Below are 25,876 nucleotides of genomic sequence, written 5' to 3'. Positions count from 1 at the left end.
TCGCTGATGAGAAGCACAAAGGCATCGTCAACTTGCAGACTTCGGGTGCTGCACTTAAGCAGAAAATCTTGGATCTATCGGTAAGGAAGGCAGCTCTATTGGCTGAATTGAAAGAAATCGATGCAGCCTTAACTCATGCTCAACAAGAAGAAAGCCAGCTACCCAATGCCGTCAAAGCCCTTCAGCAAGAAAGAGATATCCAAGCTCGCAAGGCTTTAGCCATGAAGAAAAAACTCAAGCCTGTGGAGGGTACTGCCGATGACGATATCAAAGAAATGGAGGAAGCCGACCAGATTCGCCTGCGTGCGATACTAGCTATCCAATCCTTGTTGAACGTGTAATCTTATTTATTGTATCGGCACTTTATGAGACATTGACATCCTTGCATAATTCTAGCCGATAGTACTGTTATCGGCACTTGTACTTTTATGCATCTATCCAGATACTAGGGTAATATTTCTTTAAATATTTTCCATTTAACGCTCTGGGAAACACAACCCCTTCGAGGGTTTCTAAAATATATGCATTACCAGGAACAGACTGATTTATCCGATATGGACCTTCCCAATTGGGAGACCACTTTCCAAACTTTGAACTTTTAGTCCCAATTGGTAAAATCAATTTCCAGACCAGATCTCCATCGGCAAACTCTTTTACTTTCACCTTCTTGTCATACCATCTAGCTACTCTTTTCTTATTTTCTTCGATACTAACTAAAGCCCTTAACCGATGACCCGCCACATCTTCCAACTCATCCTTCATAAGAGTATTATAATCATCGGCTGTCAGCTGATTTTGAGAATGTATTCGTCTAGAGCCAACCTTAATTTCCCAAGGCAATACTGCATCGTGTCCATATACTAACTGATAAGGCGTTACTTTGGTTGCACCATGATATGACATCCGATATGACCACAAGGCTTCATTTAATACTGTATGCCACCTCCTAGGATTTTCTTCAATTTTGCGCTTAATGAGTTTGATGATCCCTTTGTTAGAAGCCTCAGCTTGACCATTAGCTTGAGCATAATATGGAGAAGAATTTAAAATTTTAATTCCCATACCTACAGCAAACTCATCAAATTCTCCTGATGTAAACATAGTGCCCTGATCGGTAGTGATAGTCTGAGGAATACCAAATCGGTAAACAATATGCTCTTTCACAAAATCAATCATATTGACCAATGTCACCTTTTTTAAAGGAATTGCCTCAACCCACTTTGTGAAATAATCGGTAGCAACCAGAATAAATTTATGTCCTTTACTCGATGGCGGATAAATCTGACCAATGAGATCAATAGCCCATCCCCGGAACGGCCATGGTTTGATTATAGGATTCATAGCCGATGCAGGCGCTCTTTGAATATTACCAAACTTTTGACACCCCTGGCATCCCTTAAAATATTTAAAACAATCTTCAAGAATAGTCGGCCAATAGTACCCATTCCTTCTGATCATCTATTTCATCTTGAAAGCCGATTGATGTGCCCCACATACTCCTTCATGAATTTCACCCATCAAGCTTTTCGATTCATCATTGCTAACACATCTGAGTAAAACTCCATCTATAGTTCGATAATATAATTCATCATCGAGGAGCACATATTTGGTAGCTTGGAACCTTATACGTCTCTCAACCTTTCTATATGGATCCTTTAAATAGTCGACAATCTCTTTCCTCCAGTCATCGGTATCAACTGCCGATGTTAGCACTTCCTGAATAGGCTGATATCCTGAAGCATGCTGAGCTAGTCGATTAGCTTCCTCATTATGCAATCGAGAGATATGTTCAAGACGAAAATCTCTAAATCCTTTCAATAATTGCAAACACCTTTCATAATACGAAATCAAAGCTTCACTTCGGCATTCATAAATTCCAGCCAATTGATTTATAACTAGCATAGAATCACCAAAGATTTCAACAACATCGGCACGTATCTCCTTCAGCAATTCTAACCCCTTTATCAAGGCTTGGTATTCAGCTTGATTATTTGTCGCTGTAGCAACAATCGGCAATGAAAACTCATACTTCTTCCCTTGAGGTGAAATTAACACAATGCCGATACCTGCCCCTTCACCACATGTGGACCCATCGAAGAAAAGTGTCCAGGGAGCAATCCCCAGAGAATCCACCGTATTACAATGCTGAGTGACAAAATCAGCCATCACTTGCCCTTTAACTGCCTTAGTTGATTTGTAGCGTAGTTCAAATTCTGATAATGCTAAAATCCATTTGCCGATTCTACCACTTAATATCGGCATCGACAGCATGTACTTGACCACATCGTCTTTGCATATGACCGTACATTCGGCAGACAACAAATAATGCCTTAATTTGACACAAGAAAAGTATAAGCACAGACACAATTTCTCGATAGCCGAATACCTCGTCTCAGCATCCACTAATCTTCTGCTTAAATAATAAATAACACGTTCTTTCCCTTCAAATTCTTGAATAAGAGCTGAACCGATAACTGTATCATCAGCTGACAAATATAACCTGAAAGGCTTCCCATGTTGAGGTGGAACTAGCACTGGAGGATTTGATAAATATTTCTTAATTTCATCAAGGGCTAATTGCTGTTCAATTCCCCATACAAATTCCTGATCAGCCTTCAATTTAAGTAGTGGGCTGAAAGCCTTGATCTTACCCGACAGATTAGATATGAATCTTCTAATGAAATTAATCTTACCGATCAAAGATTGCAATTCAGTCTTATTGGCAGGAGCAATCACCTTGCTAATTGCATCAATAGACTTCCTACTGATTTCAATGCCCCGCTGATGCACCATAAAACCCAAGAATTGTCCTGCCGATACACCGAATGCACATTTATTAGGATTCATCTTCAATCCATGCTTCCTTGTGCGCTCCAGTATCTTTCGCAGATCGGCTAAATGCGCTGTGATATCTCCAGACTTAATCACTACATCATCAATGTAGATCTCCACTAATGTGCCGATGTACTCATGAAAAATAAAGTTCATAGCCCTTTGATAAGTAGCACCGGCATTTTTCAAACCAAACGTCATGACTATCCACTCGAACAACCCCACATGTCCTGGACATCTGAAAGCAGTCTTGGGAATATCTTCCTCAGCCATGAATATTTGATTGTAACCTGCATTACCATCCATGAAGCTGATAATTTGATGTCCAGCCGCAGCATCAATCAACAAATCAGCAATCGGCATTGGATAGCCATCCATCGGTGTGGCTTTGTTGAGATTCCTGAAATCAATACAAACACGAAGTTTTCCATTTTTCTTATAAACAGGAACCACATTAGAGATCCACTCTGCGTATCGACATTGCCGAATAAACTTTGCTTCAATTAATTTAGTTATTTCGGCCTTAATGTCAGGAAGTACATTAGGGTTGCATCGGCGCGCTGGCTGCTGATGTGGCCGAAATCCAGATTTGATAGGTAACCGATGTTCAACTATCGATCGGTCTAATCTAGGCATCTCAGTATAATCCCAAGCAAAACAATCTTTATATTCCTTTAACAAATCTGTTATTCGCTGCTTACACTTGGAATCTAACTTAGCACTAATAAAAGTAGGTCTTGACCTATCACCATCACCGATATCTACTTCTACTAAATCATCTGCCGATGTGAACCCTTGACCTAATTTTCCATCATCGGCAAACCTATCCATTAAAACTCCTCTTCAGAACCGACTGCTTGGATCGGTGGAATTTCATAATCAGCAACTCTAAGGAACTCTTTTTCCCAAGCTTCTTCTGATATGCATTTAGTTCGCTCATAAGTATCTGATTCTGCCGATGCGATGATATAAGAAGAATCACCAGGGACGACCTCAATCTTATCTCCAATCCACTGTACGAGGCATTGATGCATTGTAGAAGGAACACAACAATTAGCATGAATCCAATCCCTCCCTAGAAGCAGATTATATGCACCCCTGCCGTTGATAACAAAGAACGTTGTTGGCAAGGTTTTGCTGCCGATGGTCAATTCAACGCACACTGCCCTTTTAGCCGGTGACACATTGCCTTCAAAATCTTTCAACATCATATCGGTTTTGGTCAAGTCTTGATCTCCCTTACCAAGTTTCCGATACATCACGTAAGGCATAATATTAATCGCAGCCCCTCCATCAATAAGTACCTTAGACACAGGCTGCCCATCAACTCTGCCCTTCACAAACAAAGCCTTAAGATGCTGTCTCTCGTCATCGGTAGGTTTCTCAAAAACAGCCATCATTGGATCTAGTGTTAGCTGAGCTACTTGATCAGAGAGAACAACTTCTTCCTCATTATCAGATAGTGCCAGAAACTCCATCGGCAACATGAATACCATATTAACATCTGCCGATGGACCCTTATTTTTGTGTTTTACCTGCCACTGCTGATGACTAGGCCTTTCATTGGAGGAATTTTCCTCTTGGTATAAATCCTCCTGACGCTCACGTTGCATCCTCCTTCTCTGCGTCTTTGTCAGACCCTCTGGGCACCATCGAGGAAACTTGGTTTTTCAAACCGGCTGATAACAAGTCCTAGTTGGTTCTACATGACGTATATTAGGGTCCCTGTAGAATATTTCCTCATCGGGAACTCTTGCGTTTGCCATCTCCTCAAGCTCCTCTTGATTCCTTGGAAAATATCCAGCGCGTTTACCAAGCCTCTCATGTACACTAAGTCTGCCCCCCAGCCGATCATGCACTGATGCTCTGCCTCTGATCGGCTCATTGATAGACAAACCCTGATTACCACGTTGAAACCTCCTTTCTGAACGATTGACTCCGTAATAACCATTACACTCAGGGCAATTTTCAACAGTTGGCAATTTAATACCTTCTTCCCAGCAATGGATGAAAAATGGACATCTCCAATGATCTTTATGTCGATTCCACTCTTCCTGACGTCTCATTTCTTGCTGTTGCCGATATCGGTCATTACGTTGACGCCAACCCTCCTGCTGCCTTCGATGAGTAATCACAATGCCAGGTCGAGGAGGATTTTTGGAACTACTGCTCTCTCCTAGCAAACCCTTACTCTTTGCATCATCGGTAGTTATCCGATGTTGGGGGTCTACTGACGCGTTTTTCTCAGCAGCCTCTGACGTCAATACCTTGGTCTTTCCTTTGGCATCCAACATATTTGCTGGAAAAGGGTGTTGATCAATTTTCATCGGCTTCTGGGTCTTGGAAGTACCAAACTTAATTCTCCCAGATTCAATAGCCGATTGTAACTGTTGCCTGAATACCTTGCACTCATTTGTACTGTGTGAAGTTGCATTGTGCCATTTGCAGTACAAAATCTTCTTCAACTCTTCTGCCGATGGGATCACATGATTAGGTGACAGCTTAATTTGGCCCTCTTGAAGCAGAAGATCAAATATTTTATCGGCCTTGGTGATATCAAAGGTAAACTTTTCTGGCTCTTTTTGACCAAAGGGACATGATATCGGCTTTTTATTCTTAACCCACTCAGCTAAGCCGATAACTGGTTCTTCATCAGAGTCAGAATCTCCTACTTCTTCAACAAATGATACCTTTTTACTCCAGTTCCTTTTAGGTTCAAAAACCCTAGTATCTTGATCAGAGATCCTTTGCACAAGATGACTGAGGCTTTCAAACTCCTGAGAAGCATATCTGTCCTTAAGATATGGCAATAACCCTTGGAAAGCCAAATCGGCAAGCTGCCGATCATCCAGCACCAGGCTATAGCACTTATTTTTTACATCTCGTAGCCTTTGTATAAAGCTCTCTACCGATTCATCATTACGCTGTCTCAATTTTACTAAATCGGTAAGCTTCTTTTCACGGATTCCAGCAAAGAAATACTTATGGAATTGTTTTTCTAGATCAACCCAAGTAATAATAGAATTTGGTGGCAATGAAATGAACCATGTAAATGCTGATCCAGACAAAGATGATGAAAATAATCGAACTCTTAATTCATCTCTGTTAGCTGCCTCTCCACATTGAATAATGAAGCGATTGACATGTTCCATTGTTGATGTATCATCTTGCCCAGAGAATTTAGTGAAATCCGGTACCTTGTACCGATTTGGGAGAGGAATTAAATCGTATGCAGGAGGGTATGGAGTTCGATAAGAATAAGTATTGACCTTGGGCTTTATCCCAAACTGATCCTTCACAATTTCTGCTATCTTATCGGCCCAAAAAGCATCAGCCTCCTGCTGACGAACTGGTTGAATTTCTACAGGAGGTGCCTGCTGACATCCCTCCAAATATCTTTGTAGCCCACGATCTCCAGCAATCGGCATATTTGCTGTTACTTGTGGTCCATTAGCCTGTTGGAAAGGATTCATCGGCTGGGCTGCCGATGCTTGATTCTGGAAACCAGCTTGCATATGATCTTGTTGAATCCCTGCAACCTGCTGATTTCGCTGAACTGTATGTTGAACAGATAACTGTCCTGACCAATCATTATTAGAACTCATCGGTACAAAACTTACCGATGGCTGGTAATTTGCTGATATTGTTGGATAATTATAACTGGTTTGAGGCATGAACTGAACCCCAGTTTGACTCATAGCAGGGGCTTTCTGCTGCATCGGCAGTAAGCTCGCCGATGGGCTTGAATTGAATGTTTGAACCATAGGCATCTGGAAACCTCCTGAAGTTGGTTGTACAGAAGTAGTTGCGGCATATTGAGGCACTTGAGCCATCGGCGAAACGGCCGATGATATAGGCGCTCTTCCTGCTGCATCAAACACTTGAGGTAATCTAGGATTGAAAGCAGATGACTCTGGAGGCATGCCATATCCCCACCAATTAGTAGGAATCTGGCTATTCTGAGACACAGGGCCTGACATAGCTGATGCCGATAGATCTGTATTAAGCTGAACTCGCCCTCCTGGTAACACCTGATCTGATTGTATCGGTGTAGATTGAATATTAGGTGAGCCTGCCAATACTGGAGGGGAAGTAACTTCTGTACCCACAACGGCCGAAGGAGCCGATGGAGTTTTGATAGATGCCGGCTCTGGTTGATGATAGGCAGGCCCAACGTAATGTGGTGCCGCTTGTCCTTCTTTGAGAGTTCGAACCACAGCATTATGAACAGTATTGGACAGCACATTGGAATGATTAATCAAAGCATGATTTACTGCAGAATTAACCATCTCTTGAAGTTTACCAGGATTGGAGTCAAAGGTAACCTGCCGAGGCAACGGCAAATCTTGCTTCTGGATGACTTGTCCACTCTTGTTCAAGCTAAACGATTTCAGACAAAGCTGCTTGTATTCTTCTATAGCCTTTTCCATAGCCTGCCTCTGTTCTTCCTTGAGATCTTCTTCTGATACTGCGATAATGTTCCCTGGATCGATCTCGGAATTGAACATATTGATTGATTTGTCCCACCGGGCGTGCCAAAAGATGTGTTGATGCAAAAGTGATCTGCAAACACAAAGGGCTAATACCCGAATCGATATCCAAAGCGTGCCAGTCGATTTGACCTGCTAATCAACAAGGATGAAGGTACGAACACTTTGGTCCTGACAACAGCGATACGCCCGGAAGTCACGGCCAAGAGGTGCTCACGCGGAACTCGAGAATCGCCGAAGGTCGCACTGAAGCGATGCAGCTCGCCGAATCAATGAGAACTCGTAAAAAGGAAAAATATGCAAATTGACGAAGTCACCGAAAAGTAAGTAGATGCAAATAGGAGTAAAAGTTGGTTTTGATATTGATTGATCTATCTCTATTACATTGCCCCTTGCTCCATATTTATACCCTGATCTAAAGAGACACAACCAAACACAACTAGGACACCAATCCCATATCTAAGGAAATACGTGACTCTTACATGAATCATAACCTAACAAATACAGAAAAGGAAATCAACTCCTATCTATTTCCCTGTCCGCCTCAATTACGATGGAAATCTCACTGTCCTCCTTCCCATCGGCATACTCCCTATTTCATCGGCAGTAGTCTTCAAGTCTTCCTTCATCGGCATACTCCCTGTTTCATCGGCAGTAGTCCTCAAGCCTCCCTTCATCGGCATCGACAATAACACCTCCAACCTCATCGGCAACGCCCGAGTCCAAATCAACCTTTCCATCGACCATCACCAGCTATCGGCAACCATCTTTACAAACCATCTTTCATCGGCTATCAAAGTATTCAATAACTTTCCCCTTGCCGATTAGTCCACTCCGATTATTTTGACACGTGCAAAAAACGATGTCAACACATCCTTGCATAATTCTAGCCGATAGGACTGTTATCGGCACTTATACTTTTATGCATCCATCCAGATACTAGGGTAATATTTCTTTAAATATTTTCCATTTAATGCTCTAGGAAACACAACCCCTTCGAGGGTTTCTAGAATATATGTGTTACCAGGAACAGACTGATTTATCCGATATGGACCTTCCCAATTAGGAGACCACTTTCCAAACTTTGAACTTTTAGTCCCAATCGATAAAACTAATTTCCAGACCAGATCTCCATCGGCAAACTCCTTTATTTTCACCTTCTTGTCATACCATCTGGCTACTCTTTTCTTATTTTCTTCGATGCTAACTAAAGCCCTTAACCGATGACTCGCCACATCTTCCAACTCATCCTTCATAAGGGTATTATAATCATTGGCTGTCAGCTGATTTTGAGAACGTATTCGCCTAGAGCCAATTTTAATTTCCCAAGGCAATACTGCATCGTGTCCATATACTAACTGATAAGGCGTTACTTTGGTTGCACCATGACATGACATCTGATATGACCACAAGGCTTCATTTAATACTGTATGCCACCTCCTAGGATTTTCTTCAATTTTGCGCTTAATGAGTTTGATGATCCCTTTGTTAGAAGCCTCAGCTTGACCATTAGCTTGAGCATAATATGGAGAAGAATTTAAAACTTTAATTCCCATACTTACAGCAAACTCATCAAATTCTCCTGATATAAACATAGTGCCCTGATCGGTAGTGATAGTCTGAGGAATACCAAATCGGTAGACAATATGCTCTTTCACAAAATCAATCATATTAACCGATGTCACATTTTTTAAAGGAATTGCCTCAACCCATTTTGTGAAATAATCGGTAGCAACCAGAATGAATTTATGTCCTTTACTCGATGGCGGATAAATCTGACTAATGAGATCAATAGCCCATCCCCGGAACGGCCACGGTTTGATTATAGGGTTCATAGCCGATGCAGGCGCTCTTTGAATATTACCAAACTTTTGACACCCCTGACATCCTTTAAAATATTTAAAACAATCTTCAAGAATAGTCGGCCAATAGTACCCATTCCTTCTGATCATCCACTTCATCTTGAAAGCCGATTGATGCGCCCCACATACTCCTTCATGAATTTCACCCATCAAGTTTTTCGATTCATCACTGCTAACACATCTAAGTAAAACTCCATCTATAGTTCGATAATATAATTCATCATCGAGGAGCACATACTTAGTAGCTTGGAACCTTATACGTCTCTCAACCTTTCTATATGGATCCTTTAAATAATCAACAACCTCATATTAACCGATGTCACATTTTTTAAAGGAATTGCCTCAACCCATTTTGTGAAATAATCGGTAGCAACCAGAATGAATTTATGTCCTTTACTCGATGGCGGATAAATCTGACTAATGAGATCAATAGCCCATCCCTGGAACGGCCACGGTTTGATTATAGGGTTCATAGCCGATGCAGGCGCTCTTTGAATATTACCAAACTTTTGACACCCCTGACATCCTTTAAAATATTTAAAACAATCTTCAAGAATAGTCGGCCAATAGTACCCATTCCTTCTGATCATCCACTTCATCTTGAAAGCCGATTGATGCGCCCCACATACTCCTTCATGAATTTCACCTATCAAGTTTTTCGATTCATCACTGCTAACACATCTAAGTAAAACTCCATCTATAGTTCGATAATATAATTCATCATCAAGGAGCACATACTTAGTAGCTTGGAACCTTATACGTCTCTCAACCTTTCTATATGGATCCTTTAAATAATCAACAACCTCCTTCCTCCAGTCATCGGTATCAACTATCGATGTTAGCACTTCCTGAATAGGCTGATACCCTGAAGCATGCTGAGCTAGTCGATTAGCTTCCTCATTATGCAACCGAGAGATATGTTCAAGATGAAAATCTCTAAATCCTTTCAACAATTGTAAACATCTTTCATAATACGAAATCAAAGCTTCACTTCGGCATTCATAAATTCCAGTCAATTGATTTATAACTAGCATAGAATCACCAAAGATTTCAACAGCATCGGCACGTATCTCCTTCAGTAATTCTAACCCTTTTATCAAGGCTTGGTATTTAGCCTGATTGTTTGTCGATGTAGCAACAATCGGCAATGAAAACTCATACTTCCTTCCTTGAGGTGAAATCAACACAATGCCGATACCTGCTCCTTCACCGCATGTGGAACCATCGAAGAAAAGTGTCCAAGGGGCAATCTCCAGAAAGTCCACTATATTACAATGCTGAGTAACAAAATCAGCCATAACTTACCCCTTAACTGCCTTGGTCGATTCGTAACGTAGTTCAAATTCTGATAATGCTAAAATCCACTTGCCGATTCTACCACTTAATATCGGCATTGACAGCATGTACTTGACTACGTCGTCTTTGCATATGACCGTACATTCGGCAGATAACAAATAATGTCTCAATTTGACACAAGAAAAGTATAAACATAGACATAATTTTTCGATGGCCGAATACCTTGTCTCAGCATCCACTAATCTTCTGCTCAAATAATAAATAACACGTTCTTTCCCTTCAAATTCTTGAATAAGAGCTAAACCAATAACAGTATCATCAGCTGACAAATACAACCTGAAAGGCTTCCCGTGTTGAGGTGGAACTAGCACTGGAGGATTTGTTAAATATTTCTTAATTTCATCGAGGGCTAACTGCTGCTCAGCTCCCCATACAAATTCCTGATCGACCTTCAATTTAAGTAATGGACTGAAAGCCTTGATCTTACCCGACAGATTAGATATGAATCTTCTAATGAAATTAATCTTACCGATCAAAGATTGCAATTCAGTCTTATTGGCAGGAGCAACCACCTTGTTAATTGCATCAATAGACTTTCTACTGATTTCGATGCCCCGCTGATGCACCGTAAAACCCAAGAATTGACCTGCCAATACACCAAATGCACATTTATTAGGATTCATCTTCAATCCATGCTTCCTTGTATACTCCAGTATCTTTCGTAGATCGGCTAGATGTTTTATGATATCTCCAGACTTAATCACCACATCATCAATGTAGATCTCTACTAATGTGCCGATGTATTAATGAAAAATAAAGTTCATAGCTCTCTGATAAGTAGCGCCGGCATTTTTCAAACCAAACATCATAACTATCCACTCAAACAACCCCACATGACCTAGACATCTGAAAGCAGTCTTGGGAATATCTTCTTTAGCCATGAATATTTGATTGTAGCCTGCATTACCATCCATGAAGCTGATAATTTGATGTCCAGCTGCAGCATCAATCAACAAATCAGCAATCGACATTGGATAGCCATCCATCGATGTGGCTTTATTGAGATTCCTGAAATCAATACAAACACGAAGCTTTCCATTCTTCTTATAAACAGGAACCACATTAGAGATCCACTCTGCATATCGACACTGCCGAATAAACTTTGTCTCAATTAATTTAGTTATTTTGGCCTTAATATCAGGAAGCATATTAGGGTTGCATCGGCGCGCTGGCTACTAATGTGGCCGAAATCCAGATTTGATAGGTAACCGATGTTCAACTACCGATCGATCTAACCCAGGCATCTCAGTATAATCCCAAGCAAAACAATCTTTATACTCTTTTAACACATCAATTATTTGCTGCTTACACTTGGAATCTAACTTAGCACTAATAAAAGTAGGTCTTGGCCTATCGCCATCACCGATATCTACTTCTACTAAATCATCTACCGATGTGAACCCTTGACCTAATTTTCCATCATCGGCAAACCTATCCATTAAAACTCTTCTTCAGAACCGACTGCTTGGATTAGTGGAATTTTATAATCAGCAACTCTAAGAAACTCTTTTTCCCAAGCTTCTCCTGATATGCATTTAGTTCGCTCATAAGTATCTGACTCTGCCGATGCGATGATATAAGAAGAATCACCAGGGACAACCTCAATCTTATCCCCAATCCACTGTACGAGGCATTGATGCATTGTAGAAGGAACACAACAATTAGCATGAATCCAATCCCTCCCTAGAAGCAGATTATATGCACCCTTGCCGTTAATAACAAAGAACGTCGTCAGCAAGGTTTTGCTGCCGATGGTCAATTCAACGCATACTGCCCCTTTAGCCGGTGACACATTGCCTTCAAAATCTTTCAGCATCATATCGGTTTTGGTCAAGTCTTGATCTCCCTTACCAAGTTTCCGATACATCACATAAGGCATAATATTAATCGCAGCCCCTCCATCAATAAGTACCTTAGACACAGGCTGTCCATCAACTCTGCCCTTCACAAACAAAGCCTTAAGATGCTGTCTCTCGTCATCGGTAGGTTTCTCAAAAACAGCCATCATTGGATCTAGTGTCAACTGAGCTACTTGATCAAAGAGAACAACTTCTTCCTCATTATCAGATAGTGCCAAAAATTCCATCGGCAACATGAATACCATATTAACATCTGCCGATGGACCCTTATTTTTGTGTTTTACCTACCACTGCTGATGACCGGACCTCTCATTGGAGGAATTTTCCTCTTGGTATAAATCCTCCTAACGCTCACGTTGCATCCTCCTTCTCTGTGTCTTTGTTAGACCCTCCGGGCACCATCGAGGAAACTTGGTTTTCCAAACCGGCTGATAACAGGTTCTAGTCGATTCTACACGGTGTATATTAGGGTCCCTGTAGAATATTTCCTCATCGGGAACTCTTGCATTTGCCATTTCCTCAAGCTCCTCTTGATTCCTTGGAAAATATCCAGCGCGTTTACCAAGCCTTTCATGTACACTAAGTCTGCCCCCCAGCCGATCATGCACTGATGCTCTGCTTCTGATCGGCTCATTGATAAATAAACCCTGATTGCCAGGTTGAAATCTTCTTTCTGACCGATTGACCCCATAATAACCATTGCACTCAGGGCAATTTTCAACAGTTGGCAATTTAATACCTTCTTCCCAGCAATGGATAAAAAACGGGCACCTCCAATGATCTTTATGCCGATGCCATTCTTCCCAACGTCTTTCTTCTTGCTGTTGTTGATATCGATCATTACGCTGACGCCAACCCTCCTGCTACCTTCGATGAGTAATCACAATGCCAGGTCGAGGAGGTTTTTTGGAACTACTGCTTTCTCTCAGTAAACCCTTACTTTTTGCATCATCGTTAGTTATTCGATGTTGGGGATTCACTGATGCATTTTTCTCAGCAGCCTCGGACGTCAATACCTTGGTCTTCCCTTTGGCCTCCAACGTATTTGCTAGAAAAGGGTGTTGATCAATTTTCATCGGCCTTTGGGCATTGGAAGTACCAAACTTAATTCTCCCAGATTCAATAGCCGATTGTAACTGTTGCCTGAACACCTTGCACTCATTTGTACTGTGTGAAGTTGCATTGTGTCATTTGCAGTACAAGATCTTCTTCAACTCTTCTGCTAATGGGATCACATGATTAGGTGACAGCTTAATTTGGCCCTCTTGAAGCAGAAGATCAAATATTTTGTCGGCCTTGGTGATATCAAAGGTAAACTTTTCTGGCTCTTTTTGACCAAAGGGACAAGATATCGGCTTTTTATTCTTAACCCACTCAGCTAAGTCGATAACTGGTTCTTCATCAGAATCAGAATCTCCTACTTCTTCAACAAATGATATCTTTTTACTCCAATTCTTTTTAGGTTCAAAAACCCTAGTATCTTGATCAGAGATCCTTTGCACAAGATGACTGAGCCTTTCAAACTCCTGAGAAGCATATCTGTCTTTAAGATGTGGCAATAACCCTTGGAAAGCCAGATCGGCAAGCTGCCGATCATCCAGCACCAGACTGTAGCACTTATTTTTTACATCTCGTAGTCTTTGCACAAAGCTCTCTACCGATTCATCATTGCGCTGTCTCAATTTTACTAAATTGGTAAGCTTCTTTTCATGGATTCCAGCAAAGAAATACTTATGAAATTGTTTTTCTAGATCAGCCCAGGTAATAATAGAATTTGGTGATAATAAAATGAACCACGTAAATGCCGATCCAGACAAAGATGATGAAAATAATCAAACTCTTAATTCATCTCTGCTAGCTGCCTCTCCACATTGAATAATGAAGCGATTGACGTGTTCCATTATTGATGTGTCATCTTGCCCGAAGAATTTAGTGAAATCTGGTACCTTGTACCGATTTGGGAGAGGAATTAAATCATATGCAGGAGGATATGGAGTCCGATAAGAATAAGTATTGACCTTGGGCTTTATCCCAAACTGATCCTTCATAATTTCTGCTATTCTATCGGTCCAAAAAGCATCAGCCTCCTGATGACGAACTGGCTGAATTTCTACAGGAAGTGCCTGCTGATATCCCTTCACATATCTTTGTGGCCCACGATCTCCAGCAATCGGCATATTCGGCGTTACTTGTGGTCCATTAACCTGTTGGAAAGGATTCATCGGCTGTGCTACCAATGCTTGATTCTGGACACCAGCTTGCATATAACCCTGTTGAATCCCTGCAATCTGTTGATTTTGCTGAACTGTATGTTGAACAGGTAACTGTCCTGACCAACCATTATTAGAACCCATCGGTACAAAACTTACCGATGGCTGGTAATTTGCTGACATTGTTGGATAATTATAACCAGCTTGAGGCATAAACTGAACCACAGTTTGACTCATAACAGGGGCTTTCTGCTGCATCGGCAGTAAGCTTGCCGATGGATTTGAACTGGGCGTTTGAACCAAAGGCATCTGGAAACCCCCTAGAGTTGGTTGCACAGTAGTTGCTGTGGCATATTGAGGCACTTGGGCCATCGGCGAAATAGCCGATGGTATAGGAGCTTTTCCTACTGTGTCAAACACTTGAGGTAATCCAGGATTGAAAGCAAATAACTCCGGAGGCATACCATATCCCCACCAATTAGTAGGAATCTGGCTATTCTGAGACATAGGGCCTGACATAGCTGATGTCGATAGATCTATACTAAGCTGAATTCGTCCTCCTGGTAGTACCGGATCTGATCGTATCGGTGTAGATTGAATATTAGGTAAGCCTGCCGATACTGGAGAAGAAGTAACTTCTGTACCCACAACGGCCGAGGGAGCCGATAGAGTATTGATAGATGCCGGCTCTGGTTGGTGATAGGCAGGCCCAACATAATGCGGTGACGCTTGTCCTTCTTTAAGAGTTCGAACCACAGCATTATGAACAGTATTGGATAACACATTGGAATGATTAATCAAAGCATGATTTACTGTAGAATTAACCATCTCTTGAAGTTTACCAGGATTGGAGTCAAAGGTAACCTGCCGAGGCAACGGCAAATTTTGCTTCTGGATGACTTGTCCACTCTTGTTCAGGCTAAACAATTTTAGACAAAGCTGCCTGTATTCTTCTACGGCCTTTTCCATAGCCTGCCTCTGCTCTTCCTTAAGATCTTCTTCTGATACCGCGATAATGTTCCCCGCATCGATCTCAGAATTGAACATATTGATCGGATTGGTTTGTCCCACCGGGCGTGCCAAAAGATATGTTGATGCAAAAGTGGATCTGCAAACACAAAGGGTTAATACCCGAATCGATATCCAAGGCGTGCCAGTCGATTTGACCTGTTAATCGACAAGGATGAAGATACGAGCACTTTGGTCCTAACAACAGCGATACGCCCGGAAGTCACGACCAAGAGGTACTCACACAGAACTCGAGGATCGCCGAAGGTCGCACTGAAGCGATGCAGCTCGCCGAATCAATGAGAACTCGTAAAGAGAAAATAATGCAAATTGACGAAGTCGTCGAAAAGTAAGTAGATGCAAATGGGAGTAAAAATTGGTTTTGATATTGATTGATATATCTAATTACATTGCCTCTCACTCCATATTTATACCCTGATCTAAAGAGACACAACCAAACACAACTAGGACACCAAGCCCATATCTAAGGAAACACGTGACTCTTACATGAATCATACTCTAACAAATATAGAAAAGAAAATCAACTCCTATCTATTTCCCTGTCCGCCTCAATTACGATGGAAATCTCACCGTCCTCCTTCCCATCGGCATACCCCTTGTTTCATCGACAGTAGTCCTCAAGTCTTTCTTCATCAGCATACTCCTTGTTTCATCGGCAGTAGTCCTCAAGTCTTCCTTCATCGGCATACTCCCTGTTTCATCGGCAGTAGTCTTCAAGCCTCTCTTCATCGGCATCGACAATGACACCTTCAACCTCATCGGCAACGCCCGAGTCTAAATCAACCTCTCCATCGACCATCACCAGCTATCGGCAACCATTTTTACGAGCTGGCTTTCATCGGCTATCAAGTATACAGTAACTTTCCCCTTGCCGATTAGTCCACTCCGATCATTTTGACACGTGGAAAAAACGGTGTCAACACTGACAATGCCTTCTTCCCTGTAGTAATCATTAAAATCATCCGAACAGAATTCACTGCCATTGTCAGTACGAAGTAATTTTACCTTCTTTTCAGTTTGTCTTTTTGTCATAACTTTTCACTCTTTAAAAGCAGTAAAAGTACAATCTTTATTTTTCAGAAAATAAGGCCACACTTTTATAGAGTAATCATCAATAATGGTAAGCATATAACGAGCACCACCATAAGAGGTCTTACGGCCCACACAAATCAGCATGTACATAATTAAGTGTACCTTTGGTGATATAAACAGATACATAATCAAGTGTAGCTTGGCAATTGTGCGCTGAAGAGATCAAACATGCATGTTTTAGTAACCTATGGCTCAAATTAAAGTGTCATACAGTTCATCTTGTGCTATTCTAATTCGAATCAGCACACCAACGAAACCCCGCCGTTCGATGAGGGAATGTCGCACGACGTGGTTGGGTGGTGGGAGGCGGGTGATGCAAGAGGCGTTCATGACGAGGTGGTCGCCAGCTAGCGTGAACCCGCGTCATCCCGCGACGGCGAGCTCGATCGTGATCCTGGAGCGAGCAAATGGCGTTGACTGTTGCCGGAACAGTGATATGTGAGAGCGGTCGGAGATCCCAGGCTGCACGTCTTTTATAGATATGTATAGACGAGAAGTACGTCGTCGTCATGGTGCACAAACGGCGGCGGCGACTCCAAGGCCGCGTCATCCCGCGACGGCGAGCTCGATCGTGATCCTGGAGCGAGCAAATGGCGTTGACTGTTGCCGGAACAGTGATATGTGAGAGCGGTCGGAGATCCCAGGCTGCACGTCTTTTATAGATATGTATAGATTCACCTGTGCTCAGCAGTGAGCTCGCTCGATCCACGCATACGTGCTCGCGGTCGCAGGATAACACCGGCCGGCTTGGAGGCGCCGTGTGTAGTTGCCGACGAGCGACGAGGTACCTCTCGAGCACCAGGGCGACGATGGCCGTCGTGTCCTCGCCGTGTTCAACCTGGCTGGCCGCCACCTCATCATGGACGACGTACTCCCGCGCATGATATCACCGTCGCCCACCACCCACCCTACCACGTCGTGTGGCGTCCCGTCACCGAACCCCAGGTTGCTTGTCGCTGGACGGCTCTTTGATGGGCGGTAGACATTAATTTGTTCTGCTCCATGTCAATGGGCGAGGCGTGTTCAGATTTCAGAAGCTGCAGCAGCATGGCGGGCCGCACGGGTGGGTCACGACGGCCAGTCGACTGGCCCATCTAAGCCCACGACACCACACGTACGCAACTGGTCGGTCGCCATGGGCCGCCGCCGCCTTCCTCGTCGCGTGACGTCAGCTCGTGCGTCGGCCTACCTCTCCTCTCCTCCTTGGTGTCTCGGAGCCCCGGGGAAGGCCAACCCGAACCCGACCGCGTCGTCTCCCTCCTCCTCACCTCTCCTCTCGCGTCCGCAGCTTCCCTTGTCGGCTAGGGTTTGCAGATGACGACGGCGGCGCGCCCCACCTGGGCGCCGGCCAAGGGCGGCAACGAGCAGGGGGGCACCCGCATCTTCGGCCCCTCCCAGAAGTACTCCTCCCGCGACCTCGCCGCGCACACCTCCCTCAAGCCCAGGTACTCTCTCTCCCTTCCATCTGCCTCTCTAATCTGGAACTTTCCTCAATTTTTGGGGCCAGGATTTTCGATTTGGGGGCCGATTCCCCGATTAGAGCACCTGCCGTTGCTTTGATGCTAGCACGAGATAATCGCCATGGTGTGGCCGCCTCATACGCCGGTGCCCAACCCTAGCCTGTAGAGTTTCGCACTTGCCTCGCTAATTGTCCAGTACAGGATTCTTAATCACGCTCGATAACCTTTCTGTACCAGGTGTTATCTATTACTGCTTATAAAAAACCGAATTACAATTAGTGCCCGCGTTAATGCTTCAGAATCAGTTTATTTTTAGTGCTGCAAAGTATATTGAAATATCAATAAGAGGTCGTGGTTTTAATTTCTTCCAGCATCATTTTCTTTTCTTACATCTGTTTGGAGTTGCTTTACTGCTATATTACAGCTACCACTACTTCAATAGATTAAAATGCCATTCAGTACAAAGTAATGTCTACCGCCGCTATCTGCTGATGTTGAGGCCATTTGACTATTCATTTCATTTTACATATTATATTCATGGTTACAAATCATGCCATGCTGATATATTAGTTATAATCTTTGTAAGTACAACATCAAACAGTTGTTTGCAGAGTCTACCAAAAACCGAAGCAGATGGCTGCCTGCTGTTGTTCAGTTGCCATGATCATCTACATATTTGCAACCGACATCCAGCAGGACATCTTGCTTCCACAGCATCCACTTTCCACCAGTTTACCGTTAAGATTGTAGTCCAAAAAATGAAGTGGTTGAAGAATTTTGAGAAATAGAACCTGACAGAAATTTCCTTAATCCTAATCCATGTAAACATGTTATATTGTTGGATCCAGTTGCCTAATTAACTATTGACAAACACAAAGCAAATCATTTTAGGGATCCTGACTTGATAACAGGATTCATAGTTAGCTGGCAAGATGCAGGATATGCAGTTCCTAGTTGGTATTTAGGAAAGGTGGATATAGTGTGGTGCATCGGGCATTTCTAAGACTTATCTATTTTTACATTCATGAGGTGCACAAATTTAATTCACACTCTCTTTATGCTTGATTTGGTCGAGGGACCTGAAGAAGTGTTCATTATTTTCTTCAACAACCTCTTTTAATATTCTGTTACATGTACATAGCTGTTCATTTTTAAAGCTTCTGGTAAGGCATGCATGTTTTACTACACTGAATTGGTATGGTGTCTCCTAGGAGAATTATACAGTGCTTAATCCCGCTTGTTTAGCTTATCTGCGCCACCTGACCGCTTGCAAACAACGGAATATGCATTTACTTTTGCTCCACCTTCAACGATTGTATGACTGCCACCATGTATGTAATTTGGATTACATATGCAAATCGAAAAGGGCCAGCGAGTTTCTTATGCATGGTTGAAGATTTCCCAATATCCAGCTAGTAACTTGAGATTCTATATTGTCTAGGAAAACAAGGCATAAAATATAGATTTTGGTTACATGTCTTGTCTGTTGTATAATGTATTAGTGTTTTTATACATTGGAGAGGTGATGATTGTGTCAATGTCAACTGTAGTCATTTACGAATCTTAATCTTTGCCTTTGCTTCATTAAGGCAAAGAAAATTTCAGCATCACCAACTTATTGCTTACAAAGATGTATATGTTCCCTGTTAGTATCTGGGAATCACAACTAGCCCCCTCAGACATGGTTAAGATATATATTTCCGCTGGCTGTGTATTTTTGTTGCGAATATTTCAGGCTGAGGTTTGTCCCTCCATAACTCACTAGTTTTGCCCATTTGTACAGAAAAGACGGTCAACAGACCCAAGAGGAGTTACAGAAGAGGAACCTCAGGGAGGAACTTGAGGAACGCGAGCACAAGCACTACTCTTCCAAGGATAAGTCCTATGCTGGTACACCTACTTTCTCTGTCTCGTTCTTTTGTTTTCTCCCTTCAGGATAAGTTTCTGACTGGTATGTACAATCAGTAACAATGTGTATCTTCTTGCCTGCAGAAGAAAGAGACCGGCGGAAAAGCTCAAGCCAGCTACTCTTAGAAGGTTGGTGGAACGAACACAGCATCAATATCTGTTTATGTTGTGGCTTAGTGGTGACTTATTCCTTTCTTCTTGTAACTCATAGGTTCAAAGAGAGAGGCAGAGGATAAGATAGTTCCACGAGAAATTGATGCAGATGACTCTGATGTGGAGCCTAAAAGTGATGATGAGAGGTCTGTACCATTGTCCTTCTCAGTTATGAGTGTTTTATGAACCCTACTTTTCTGAAATGCTGCTAGGATTATTCTTTTGTTAGCAGGATGAACTTGACTTGCAACTGCATTAACTATTTTCTAGAATGGTTTCAATTTTTTTTCCCGTGTCACCTTCAATAAAAATTTATATAGCCACAAGGCTACTCACTTCTGGGGTAGTGGTTCGTATACCCACAAGGCTAGAGACTACTCACTTCTGGAGTAGTGGTTGTTATCCATTATTGCCTAGCATAGTAGCACGTTTAGTTTCCTTTGATAAGGCTGCCTTCACTTCAAATGTGCACAGAAGATAAGGCAACATCTTTCTTGACATTGTTTAGGCAAATATCTTATTTCGGTTTACCACTTCACTATGCTTGGTTGCTCTTACACATTGAATGCCAAATTGTGCTCAGCGATGAAGATGATGATGACGACGACGACACTGAAGCTCTAATGGCAGAGCTTGAGAGGATTAAGAAAGAAAGAGCTGAGGAGAAGCTTAGAAAGGTTTGTTATCTTTGCATCTTTGTCGTTGTGTCATGATTTTTTGTTTTTGTACATTTGGATTATGGGAACATAACAAGAATTGTTCCATTCAGGAGCGGCAACAAGCAGAAGAGGAGGCCAAGATGAAGGAGGCTGAACTGATGCGGGGAAACCCTTTGATTAATATCAACAATCCTGGCTCCTTCAGTGTTAAGAGAAGGTGGGACGATGATGTGGTTTTCAAGAACCAAGCACGTGGAGAGACCAAGACACCGAAACGGTTCATCAACGATACCATCAGGAGTGATTTCCACCGTAAATTTCTTCAGAGGTACATGAAGTGATGGTAACGCCGTGTACAACTTAGATGTCTCTGCGCCTTGAGCTCTTATCGTAGTTATGTTTGTGTACGAGTGAAAGACCAGCAGAGCATTGGTTCAGTTGAGAGCTCTTATCGTTGTTATGTTTGTGTACGAGTGAAAGACCAGCAGAGCATTGGTTCAGTTGAGAGCTCTCATCGTGTTATGTTTGTGTACGAGTGAAAGGCCATTATTGTGTTGCTGTATGAAACAAAAGTATAAACATCTGTCGGCATCTTAACAAAGCTATACTGAGCAATACATATCTTATCTGAATGTGCCAAGGTCCTATTTTTCTATATTTGATTGAAATCATATTTAAGTCTGATGTATAGGAGAATATATGATTTTGATTGAAATCTATTTTTCTATCTTAGTGGGGCGGGCAGATTAATTGTGATTTAGACCTCATGTGATACGATTAGTAAGTTTAGGGACTTGATGTCCAGTTTAGAAGCTTGGGACCTCCGACGGCATCCTCAAGTTATTGTGAGATGGCATCCTCAAGTTATACGGACTTACTGTTATTTGGACTCACATTATACGATTTGGGACTTTAGAAGTTAAACTTGTGATTTAGACCTCACGTTGTACGATTAGGGACTTTTTAAGTTTCAGGACCTCAATGACACCCTAAGTCAAGTTCAAAGATAAGAGTAACTCTAGCAATGACTCTCAAAATAGGACCCCTACTTTTTATTTAAGGACTTTTCCTATTTTTGAGGACCTTAATTTTTTAATACACTCTAGCAGTGGTCCTTAAAATGGAGCCATCAAATTCATTCCAATAGAGAATGACATTTGGGTCCTACTTGTCATTGATTTTCTCAGCCAAAAGGTTGGGGATCGGATTGGGAGGAAGAGCATAGCACAAGGAGCCGCACAGAGGTCGCTTGCTGAGAGCTGCATCTAGTCGAGTACTACGGGAGGGAGGGGACTCTAGGCGACGGGACCTCACGGCTTCTCTGACAGCCACACGAAGAGGAGAGGAGGCCGTAGCACTTCTTCGATGGTCGCGCTATGAGAGGAAGATGTCATGCTACGGCTTCGTCTCCAGCCAAGAGCCGGCGAGGAGGTTGGATCTAGCGGCGGCAGGGGAGGCGGCGTGCACGAGTGGGGAAGCGGCGCACAAATGAGTTTATGTGGCATGGGAAGAGAAGCGCGCACGGAAATTGCAGAAACGGACTTTTAAAGGTTTGGTCTAGAGCCCTAGGACCAAGGGGTGGGAGGAGGATTTGAGGGTCCTCTTAGAGTCCCGTTAGAGTGCACTTTTTTTATTGCCTCTAAGCCCTCAAAAGGTATAACGAAGGCTCAGGTAGTCCTAGAGCCTCTATTATAATAAGAGGCGCAAACTCGGAGCATCAGGCCATCAACGACCCAATTCCATTGGGGCATTTACATAATTACTATTATTACGGATGGCATCTTACACTGTATCACTGACACATGAGTCACTGACATGGTACTTTTTATACCACTCACATCATAATGATGGTAAATATATAAATAATCCAATTCCATTTGGGCGAGCGTTCACCCGTCTGGATTACAGCGAATGATCCGACCGCGTGCAATTATTTGTAGGGTCCACCTTCTTTCTACCCCTCCTTACTTTTCTCTATACCCCCTCCCCTTCCGGTGACTTTCCTGTCTCCTTCGTTCTCGCACTTCTCATTCTCTCTCTCGATGCATTTTGGGCACCGGCGGACGGAGGCATCATATCCCCACTGTCCAGCCGATGGCGCTAGGAGGCAACCGATCTCGTAGTGGTTCCCGGCCACCGGCGACCAAAGGCAGCAGATCTCACCCTCCCGGCCGGCCCTCGCCCCTCGGAGCCAACGAATCTCTGTCTCATGTCCAACTATCGGCGATCGGAGATGGTGGATCTCTGTCTCCCGTCTGACTACGGGCTCTTGGAGATGGCGGATCTCGGCCACTTGTACAGCAACAGGCATCTGGAGTCCGACCGCTGCTATGCCCACAGAGACGGCGGAGATCTCTCCGTCCCTAGCGGTGAGTAGCTCATTTCCCTTGTTCCTCTTATCTCTAGTTCTGCTAAGTCTGATTTGTGTTTTTTGTTCACCTTGGGTTTGTGTTTGGATTTGTAGAGGAATGAAGAGTTGCTGCCCGTGGAGGAAAATATCTCGGCAAGTATCCACTAGGTTTTACTTTACTATTTCTCTCGTGTACTCGGCTGCCATGAGCGAAAATGATGTTGTTGTGTGTTGCTGTTATTTGATGAATGTTGATGCTCTAGGTATTAGGGGACAACTAAATGCTACCAGAACTTACTGAAGATCACACATCAGCATTTGTATCATTCTTCTCATAGATAAAAGCTGCCCAATTAAAGTTTCACTAGAAAAACACACAGCTGAGTCCCCAAATCTGAGAACCAATAGTTAAACAACTATTGAATCCAAGCAGCGTGATTAGCAATTATGTAGGAGTGAATAGATTTGTTTGTTTTCGTTCTAATACCATTGGGTTGCTCTGTTAGAGGCGACTTGTGATTCTATAAACCTAAACACTGGTGGTTTTCTTATCATTTTCTTATGTTTTGGTTGGATTGGATCATACATATTAGTTTTGTGCTCATGTTAAAGTAAAAGCATATTAGATGGTCTCCCTATGTAGTTGTGTGACAGTAATTATCTAGAATAGGATGGGCATGTGCTGGTATTAGAAGTGACAAATTAGAAACCTGAGATGAAATTAGACCTTTAGATTTCTCTGATTTGATATTTTCACCCGAAAGGTTCCCAGTATAGAAAAAAGATGATTCATCTACTACTGTCATCTGCCTTACATCAAACTTAATTTAAAATGATTAACAAATTTTAGTACTTTGCTGAAATCTTCTACAAATTTCGTTTGCAAATCTGTGAGAAAAATAGCCATTTGAATGGCACTACATGTCATGTGTACTATAGAGACAAAATTATTTTTTACATCAAATTTGAATCATGTAGAATATTTCTACTCTGATAGTTTGATTTGTAGTAAATTAATGAGAGTCCTTGAGCCTTATCATTTTCTTGGATATTACAGTACATGATAGATCTTAACACTGTCACTCTCATCTCTTAAAAACACTTAAAACGGATTGTCAATCAATGTTCTTAATACATAACTGAAAATGGTATAACTAAATGTAGAGCGGTACAATGTTTGAGTGTCTCTAGGTTTTATCAAGAAGAAAAATAGATGCAAAATCTCAGATTCACTCATAAACAAATTAGAAATAAAATCTTGTTAACTCAGGAATTTTCGCAAGCATGTTATGTAATAAAATCTTATGGCCTTTGTTCTTTGTCAGTGGTGCACCCAAAACCACATACCTCCACCCCATTACAAAATAAGGTCCTGATAGATGGCAAGTAAAATCCTCATGGAGAGTGAACCTGCAGAAAAAATGTGGGACATTGTGATAACTCCAATAGATATATTTAAAAAGCTATTATTCCAAAAGATAAATTGTGCATATCAAAACAACACTTTTAAAGACCTAGTGAGTTATGGAAGGACAATGGTACGCCTCAAGTTTTGTTGTATCCTTGCTAAGTATATATTTTCTACTTTTCTTCATTTTTCTTGTCATATTATTCAAGTATAGTTTTGATAAACCAATTGCTTTTGGTTCAATGTTTCCATGCAAGGAAAACAATCCAAATTAAGACTACCTATGCTGGTTGTCTTTGTACTTTACAAAGATCTTGTATATCATAGTTACATGATAACTTGTATAAGTTATGTATATAACTTGTGTTGTATAACTTATGAGAGTACGTTGTATAGCATAACTTATATACATAAGTTGCACAGACTGACTTATGTGCTTAAGTTATGCTTCATAACTTATGTCTTTCCATGTCATGCCAAATAGTTACATAAGATTTCATATTGTACATTTTGTTTGTATGTTTCAATGAATGTTTATCTATACACCTTTTTAAACTTGTCAGGGTACAGGATTTACAAAATTTGGATCAACAGGGGTATAACAGGTATCATGTTCTAGTTAACTTAAGCATTTTTTTTTGTAGTCACATACTTTATTCTGTTTATTAAGTTATGTAATCAATTCCTCTTCTTAACTTAGACTATGAATTTTTACAGTTTATGTTTATTGTACTATGCTCTGTAATCGAGTTACATATCTAAGTTTGTGTTTTTATGTGTATGTTGCCTAACTTATTGATTAACTTATTGTACTTAGTTTCATGTTTTTCATACTATGTTACTATCCATGTTATACATCTAACTTGTGTTATTCTACTTATGTTATGTAACTTTTGCTCTTAATTTTTTGTTTCTTGTTGTCAAGTTTCTTATATTTTTATTATATATTAAATATTTTCTAGATCTTCCAAGTGAAGATGCAGTGTTGTCATGTTATGCTGACGACGTGCTAGCGTCGATGTCATAAGAGCAGTGAGTTCACTTTTTTCATTGCCTTCTCATCTCTAGATCAAAGTGAAATGCGCTATTTAGCACTGTCATAATCATGTCTTAATTTTAATTACATGGATCCTGAATTTTCTTCTAGCCACAAATGAACATGCATGAGAGTCACGACATTAGCTTATTATAACAATATACAACATAGA

General features: G+C 41.8%; 1 protein-coding gene across 1 annotated transcript; it reads left to right on the top strand.

Moving 5' to 3' along the window:
* Positions 1-17,916: 17,916 nt before the first annotated feature.
* On the top strand, positions 17,917-21,542 carry LOC136451370 (uncharacterized). The gene is made up of 6 exons (XM_066452078.1): positions 17,917-18,175; positions 19,974-20,080; positions 20,183-20,227; positions 20,310-20,397; positions 20,835-20,928; positions 21,021-21,542. The coding sequence occupies exons 1-6, from the start codon at positions 18,045-18,047 to the stop codon at positions 21,249-21,251; spliced, it is 696 nt and encodes a 231-aa protein (XP_066308175.1). The 5' UTR covers positions 17,917-18,044; the 3' UTR covers positions 21,252-21,542.
* Positions 21,543-25,876: the final 4,334 nt, after the last annotated feature.

This window comes from Miscanthus floridulus, chromosome 5 (genome assembly GCF_019320115.1).
Source record: "Miscanthus floridulus cultivar M001 chromosome 5, ASM1932011v1, whole genome shotgun sequence".
NCBI classification, from domain to species: domain Eukaryota; kingdom Viridiplantae; phylum Streptophyta; class Magnoliopsida; order Poales; family Poaceae; genus Miscanthus; species Miscanthus floridulus.
Note: the sequence above shows the minus strand (reverse complement) of the source record. Positions and strands in the feature narration are given on the sequence as shown.